The sequence below is a fragment of the Chroicocephalus ridibundus genome, chromosome 12, assembly GCF_963924245.1.
Source record: "Chroicocephalus ridibundus chromosome 12, bChrRid1.1, whole genome shotgun sequence".
NCBI lineage: Eukaryota > Metazoa > Chordata > Aves > Charadriiformes > Laridae > Chroicocephalus > Chroicocephalus ridibundus.
In genome coordinates, this window is record NC_086295.1 from 926350 (window position 1) to 933775 (window position 7426).

The 7426-nt window shown below is 44.2% G+C and overlaps 1 protein-coding gene across 2 annotated transcripts in view; it reads left to right on the forward strand.

Moving 5' to 3' along the window:
- GNAS (GNAS complex locus) overlaps positions 1–4017 on the forward strand; it is a 138769-nt gene extending 134752 nt beyond the window's left edge. For both annotated transcript variants that reach the window (XM_063349692.1, XM_063349693.1), the window contains exon 12: positions 259–4017. In XM_063349692.1, the coding sequence (XP_063205762.1) occupies positions 259–405 (147 nt within the window). In that variant the 3' untranslated portion in view covers positions 406–4017. The remainder of the gene's footprint in view (positions 1–258) is intronic.
- Positions 4018–7426: the final 3409 nt, after the last annotated feature.

Consider the following 7426-nt stretch of genomic DNA (forward strand, 5'->3'; position numbering starts at 1 on the left):
GTATAGATAATAGCACTTTTGTGAGTTCTTGTGCAGCTCTGAAATTCCCCGGGATGCGGCAGCCTTCTCCCCATATAATTCTGGTCATTTTAAACTCCATGCTTTAGGGGAGAGTGAAACCGGGGGCTTTTTGCCGCTTGGTTACAGCCTTTGAACACAACTCACACAAACTTAACCTTCATTCATCTGAGTGTTAAGATTACAGGTTTTTCCCCCGGTCGGTTTATTGTAACCCAGTATCTCTCTCGCGTTGAACAGAGAATCAGCACAGCGAGTGGCGACGGAAGGCACTACTGCTACCCTCACTTCACCTGCGCAGTGGATACAGAGAACATCCGGAGGGTTTTCAATGACTGTCGGGACATTATTCAGCGCATGCACCTTCGCCAATACGAGTTGTTGTGATGGAGAGCACTTTTTTCTGTGTTTTGGACTCCTTATTCCTTATTAAAAAAAGAAAAAAGCCCACCCTTGCCCACGTAGGGTGGAAGCGAACTGTTTGAATCTCCCATTGATTTGCACCCCTCAACTTTTTCTCTTTGCTGGACAATAGCAGCACTTCTAAGCTTGCTTCTGTACCCCTCGGACAGCTTGAGATGGCCCCTAATGCTTAAAAGGCCATTTCCATGAGGATTCCCTAACACTGTTATTAACAAAAAAGAAAAAAAAAGAAATAAAACCTAATTAATTAAAAGCCCTGAATGTGGAGCACCTGAAAGAATTGGGGATAAAAAAATTAAAACGTAAAACAAAAATTGGGGAGAGAAACCTTTAGGTAATTAGCACTGCTGTGGGCATAATCCTGTAACCCGTGATCTCCGCTTTGTATCGTTCACTGCATCAGAGTGAAGAAGGTGCCAAGTCACAGACCGAGTTGAAGAGACGCTTGGGTTTGGTTCTCTGACTGTGACGTGGCTTTGGACGGAAATACTGACAATTCGACAGCAACCCAGACAGTGCAGACACCACCTGCGTCCCGTCGGGAGGGTATTTTTAAAACCAGTCTCGGTGGTCTAAAGACAACCCCGGACGTTGCGGAACGGAACTGCGCATGGGCTGTGATGGCAGAGAGTCAACCACACACTGTTTTCGGTTTGTCCACTGATGATCCCGTCTGCTCTAAAATCATTATCTGGACTGTAGTCCTCACAGTCTTTCCCTTCTTTTTCTTCTTCCCTCCCCTCATTTTTTATTTTACTGCTGGATTATTATTCTTGTACAGACTGTAAAATGTATTATTTTGTACAACTTTATTGAAAAAAAATAACTTGTAGAAGATCTTTGTGCCTTGATTATGGCTGTACCTGTACAATGAGCTAAGATGTAAGTATGTTTGATTGCGCTGTACAGCTTTGTCAACCCTATCTGCAGCATTAGCTCAAGGTAGGGAAAATTTATCTGTAGTTTAGTTTTTCTGGTTTATAAAAGAAGGAAAAATACTGTTTAGTAAAAAAAAAAAAGAAAAAAAGAAAAAAAAAAGAAAAAAGTACAAATTGTGCAAACTTAACCACTTTAAAAGTGAGGTCTTCAACAAGTGACCAGATGTTGCAGCATCATGCTTTTTAATTTTTAGCTTTAATTCATTTAAATCTCTATCCAAATGCAAAACATGGCTTGTTTCTACATAAACCAAATTTTGCTACAAATTATAAATGTTAGTCTTTGGTCATTCATAGTCCTTTTTGCTGAAGACAAACCAGAACAATAGCGGACACGCAGGGCATGGTGCAGGTCGGTGACCGTCCCCGCGCGGGGGGCGGCTCCTCCCGAGTGACACGGCGTGCACGGCCCTCGGATTCGGCCACTGAACTCCAGTCCCAAATGACCTTTTTATTTCTCTTTTAATAAAGAGATACTTTAGAACCTTTTTGTTTTATATTAACTATATAAGTAGCTTAAAGTGAAGATGTGTGGATTTTTCTTAAACTTGAATAATTTATGCAAATTATATGCTTAGAACAACATGTGGTACAGTAAAAAGAAAAAGAGCAAAAATCACTGTAGCAATAAGAGAGCATGTAATTTTAGTAACTACTACACTGCTTTATATTTTATACCTAGGTGTTTTATGTCTCTGTGAGTGTGTTACTTTTTCATGTGTCTAAACCTACGTGTACAATTTGTACAGAGTCAGCGATTACAGCTGGAACCCCCACCTAGAACAGTGTTAGCCCGTATGACTCCAGCGCCCCCGTCACCGACACCCCGGCCCGCTCTGGCTCTGGCTGCAGCGGCTGCAGGAGGAAAGCAGAAGAGACACAAAGCAGGCGCCGAGCCCCGGCCCCTGCCCTTGGCGCTGGCCCCCGCGCCCGGGGACGGCGCTGCCCCCGGCTCAGCCGCGGGTGCCCGGCGGCAACGCAGCGCCGTCTCCTCCGGTGTCCCACGCCGTCCGGCGCTGAGACCCGCCGCTGCCCGCAACCGAGAGTTTGCGTTGCTTCTGTGGCTGAACTTGTAAATGAAAATTACCCACCTCGTCCATTTTCACCTAAAGAGCGGGGGACCTGATGGAGTTACCGTCCCATCTCTCTTAATCCAAAATTACTAGTCATCTTCCAGAAGACACTAAATCATCTAAAAATTTTAGCTGCGGTTGCTACTTATCTTTTAAAAATGATCTTTCCTGTTCGCAGGTCTAGAAAGTTGCCACCCGAACTCTGTAGCGCTGCAGCAGAATCTGACCGAAAAAAGCCCCTCCGATTTCCGAATGTATCCGGTGCCTGTGGGCCAAGGGCTGGCGCTTCCCCTGGGTAGGGAAGGGACGCACCTGGTGGACAGGAAATCCATTGTGAGCCTTAATTTTAGTTACAGGAGCCAAAATCTTTAATTTAGTGCCAACCCTTATCTTTAAGCCTAGGAGGAGTTGGTGTGAGCACCACATCTCTGAATGGGGAAAACCTGCAGCGGTGTGAGGAATGTAATCTCTCATCCAGGGAAACAAAGCACCTCCATTAAAAAATGTTTTAAAAAGTAAGCTTCTTCCTCTGCAACGAGAAGGATCCATAGTAACAGTGAGCTACGTAAGACAGCACCAGTTTCAGAAACCCGAAGCTTTATGTGAACAGAAACGTTTAGGGGCTGCTTTCTTTCCCCTAAAGTGAGGAAAAAGGCAATTGTTTTGAACGTGGTTGAGTTGCACAAGTCGGAGCGTGTGTGTGTGTCTTAACGTCTCAGTATTGCCTTTGTTAGTGTCTATTAGTCCATGCAGTTTGGTGGCCTGGTAAATGCAAGTCTTATTTTTAACAGCTTGCTTTTTTCTTTTTTTTTTTTTTTTTTAAGTACAAAACCATAAAGCTTTAATGCTTGCTATTTAATAAGTAATTGTGTTTTCTTCTGTCTCTAATTTAGTGGCCATAATTTGCAGTTAATTGAACCATTCCAGCCTAATGCTTACCCATATTTTCCTAGTTTTGTTTTATTTATTTATTTGAACTTCTTGTTTTCATGATTGAGGACTTTCACTTCTGTCTCATTCATCTGTTCGGAAACTTCTGACCTTACAGCCAAAACTTAACTCATTCTCCTCAGTATTCATCGTGATGCTGAAGTGTAAGATACCTGCAAATGTAAACACTACCACTTTTATTAATAAAAGCAAATCCAGTGTTTTAGGGCACATTTGCATCCCTGTAGTTGAGGTTGTGTCAGTATTTCCATTATAAACCCATGGAGGGTCTATACCTTGGCACTAAATTGCCCTATGCTAAATTTTGCCATAGGAGGCTGCTTCTGCTCCAGCATGATTCGGGGGGTTGGTTTTCAAGCAGTTTCCAACACAAACTCTTGTTTCTGTTTGAAGTTCTACGGCTGTTTTGTTGGATGGGGGTTGGTTTAAAAGAAAAACAACAAACACAACAAACAAACCTGGTTTGAGATTGGTTTTGGCACTTCTGTAACTCAGAAATGGTTTTGATTTGAAAACAACCTTTGGCAAGCCAGTAACCTACAATATGGTCTGATCACTTTGGGTATTTTGTAAAAATAATAATAAATTGTAGAGATGTTGTGGTTTCAAAATCAGCTACTGTGCATTTGCAGTAACTTATTTCAACCCAAGAACTTTTAGGAAGTTGTACATCAGCGCACGCTCAGCAGCCAGCGTGAGGCAGCAGAACAGCGATAACTCCTGGAGGGTTTTCAGTAACGCAGAGAGGCAAATCTGCTGCGGCCTGAAACCAGAGCCGGCTGCTTCGGGAAGCGTCGGGCCCTGCTCCGGAGGCTGGGGCTGGGGCTCTGGGACTGCCGGGAGCAGCTGGGGCTGCCGGGAGCAGCTGGGGCTGCAGAGGCGTTGGAGGGATGCCGGATGGGCTCAGGGCTGATCTTCCTTTCTCTGGAAGCTACTTCGAATCGTGGCATCGAGGACAGGGTTTAACCTGGAGTATGTCCTTACTCCAGAGGGACTGAAGCTAGCGCTGTTCCAGCGTGTTGCACACAATTGATACCTGCAAGATCGTTTTCTTTTACCAGGAAGTCTATGCACAGAAATATTAATGTTTATCACTTTAGAATCTGGGCACCTCGTAATTAGCCGTGGCGTGATATTCCTGTAAACGATATAGGATGCTTTCTATTATATCCTGTTTTCCAATATTGAAAACTATGTGCCAGGAAAACCAAAAGATCTCAGGGTGATTACCCAGGAGATGGACGGAGCCAGACGCGCGGGCAGCCCAGTGCCCGTCCAGCGCCTGTGTAATAACGCAGCTGGGGGCTGCTGCTCTGCGCGTGTCTGGGACTGATAAAGTTGTTACACAATTCTGTACCTTCCTCTGGCAGAGGGTGAGTTCCCTTCTGTCCCCAGCTGTATCTACTGCGCGTTTCTAACAATGCCGGCACTTGGGAGGCCTCTTCCATGGAAGTAGGTGATAAAATTCCCACTAACTGCAAGAAGCGGGATCGGGGCCATAGATACTATCAGTGGAAATCTCCCACAGGAACAGGTCCTCATCCCAAAAACACTCGCTGAGTTCGTAGAACAGTAAGAATATGTACAAGCAAACACCTGTTTGCAGTCTGACCCCACACCTGTACCCCTCTTCTTGCTGAAGAGTCATCCATTAGGAAAAAGTCTCTGTTCTATGACAAATCTTGACAAAAAATGTGTCTTTGTATATAAAATAAGCTACAAAGGGGATTTCTGAACCTCTGCTGATGAAAAATCTCTCTGGTGACTGATGAGACAGACGTTCCAAGAGTGAGCCTATTCCAGTGCTGGCGATACCCGGCCGGCGAAACACCGCCAGGGGATGGGCTTCCGTTACTGGGCAGGCGAAGGGCATCGAGTGTTTCAGTGTATTGCAGAGACTGCTAAAACTTCAGCCGTGAGTACTGCCTTCAGCATTAATTGTTTTCAACCCTGATTCTCATCTTATTAAAAGTTAAAACTGCTTTTTACCCTGTCTACTTTTAATGGATGGAGCTGAGCAAAATGGGTGCAGTTAAAAGCATGAGTCTGCTTGGAAAAGCAACTTGGGAGGAGCTGGGGAGGCAAACTAATGTCTCGCCGCATTAAACATAAAAATAATAAGGTGAGGTGGGTTTTTTTCTAACTTCTGTGTCCTATAAACTTAGCCCGGTTCTGGGAGTTCCCTAGGTTAGCAACAGCAAGCGCTTGCTGATGCCTCTGCAACAAGGGGTAACTCACCAAGTATGTAATAGAAAATTGTAAGGAAAACATAAAAAAAAACCCGCCAAACCAGAATTTACAGATTTTCTGAATTTTTTTCACTTGGGAAGTCTGCCTCAAAAATCTTTATTTTACAGGATAAAATAAAGCCTTTACGCATTGTCCCAAATACAGAGAGATGATACATTTTTGAGGGAGAAGATGCTGACGTTAGGCGATTTTCTGTAATATAACGTGCTTTCTAAGGCTGCAGCACCAGTAGACAAATGTAAGCAAATTCAAAACCAAAATGTGAATCTATCTCTTCAGTTTCGTTTACCCAGTTGTTTTATTAAGTGAGTTGGCTAATACTTTTTTTAATATACTACTGCTTGAGTTTGGAGAAAGATCCAGCTTAGGACAGCAGTAGCAACGCTGGGAATGCTCTCGGTTCTGTTGTTCTGTTACGCCAACTGATGGTTTTAGGCTGTGAATTTTGCGGGAGTTTTTAACAGTGAAGTATATTCTGTTTGTAGTTTTCTGGTATTTGGCGTGACTTTGGAATCGTATCACTCTTGCAACTGAAGTGCTGGAGCGCGGGCAGTGGAAGGAGCTGCTGCGGAGGGGTTCAGGGTCACCGCATCAGGCTTGTGACTGTCGGGCCACGTGGAAAGGGGCCCCTTCTGGGTCTTTTTCACTACGTTATCGGTTTTCTATTGGCAAGATCAGCAGAACTTCCATAAAAACAAATGAAGGGGTCGGGTGATAGAACCAAATACGTGTCTGTGTAAGACCTCAAACCATTAATGAAAGGTATTTCAAACTGGTATAAGCTACAGACAACGTCTTTCCTGAAGCGTGTGTGAGGATTCAGATGTAGCTCAGTATTTTTAATCACAGTTCTCTTTTTGCTTGAAGGCACAACATCCAAACTGAAGTCATGGATTTGACGGAAGTTTTGGTGCTAACCTTGAGTTCTGTTTCCCACAGGGCAACGCTCTGCTGGGCTACCAAGGTTCGTCCGTGTAAGACAGTCTGGAAGCCCAGTGCTACCACAAGCAACGGCTCTTGTTAACTGTCTGTGATTTAAAACTGGGGAGCTGACAGCCCGTTTTCTGTCCAACGTCGTGGCCTGAAACCCCCTACTTTGGATTCAGCTACTTTCTCCTGGCCTCACCCCCCCACCTACTCCTATAGCATATAAGGTTGGCGAAGAGAATAGAGCCGCTATGGAAGTTATGAGACAGCCTCACCGAACGTTCAAAGGAACTAGGGAAATCCAGATAAACAAGACCCCTAAATGCATCACCTTGGACATGGAAAAATACGTTGAGGGGGGAAATTCTTCTTTCCCCAGGTGAGTGACCCAGTTTGGGACCCTTATACAAATTTTCAAGGTCAGAGAATGAATTTCTCTAAAAGGCCAGGATATCTCCAACTAAGGAACTGCAAAAAAAGCACTTCCTACACACATTATAGAACCGGGAGATCCTTCAGTGGAGTGGAAGTTTAATGATCAACTGTAACTTGCTTTGAAGGAAGAAAATGTTTCCACTATAGGCTCCTCTTGAAAAGCACTTGGGGCGTTGTGAGGCTGTGCTTTTAAGCAATCCACAGGATATAAATACAGTTCCAACTTTCAAGTTGATACTTGAAGGAGACTGGAACGACCTTATGTCAGCAACCTGGAAACCACCTTGTTTTGTCTCAGAATACTTCTCAGTTCCCTGGCGAAGCCTCACGGTGTTCAGTGTGTGCAATGACACTGATACCAGTAACTGTCAATCTCAAGGTACAAACAAAAATGCTTAATCTTGAGATTCT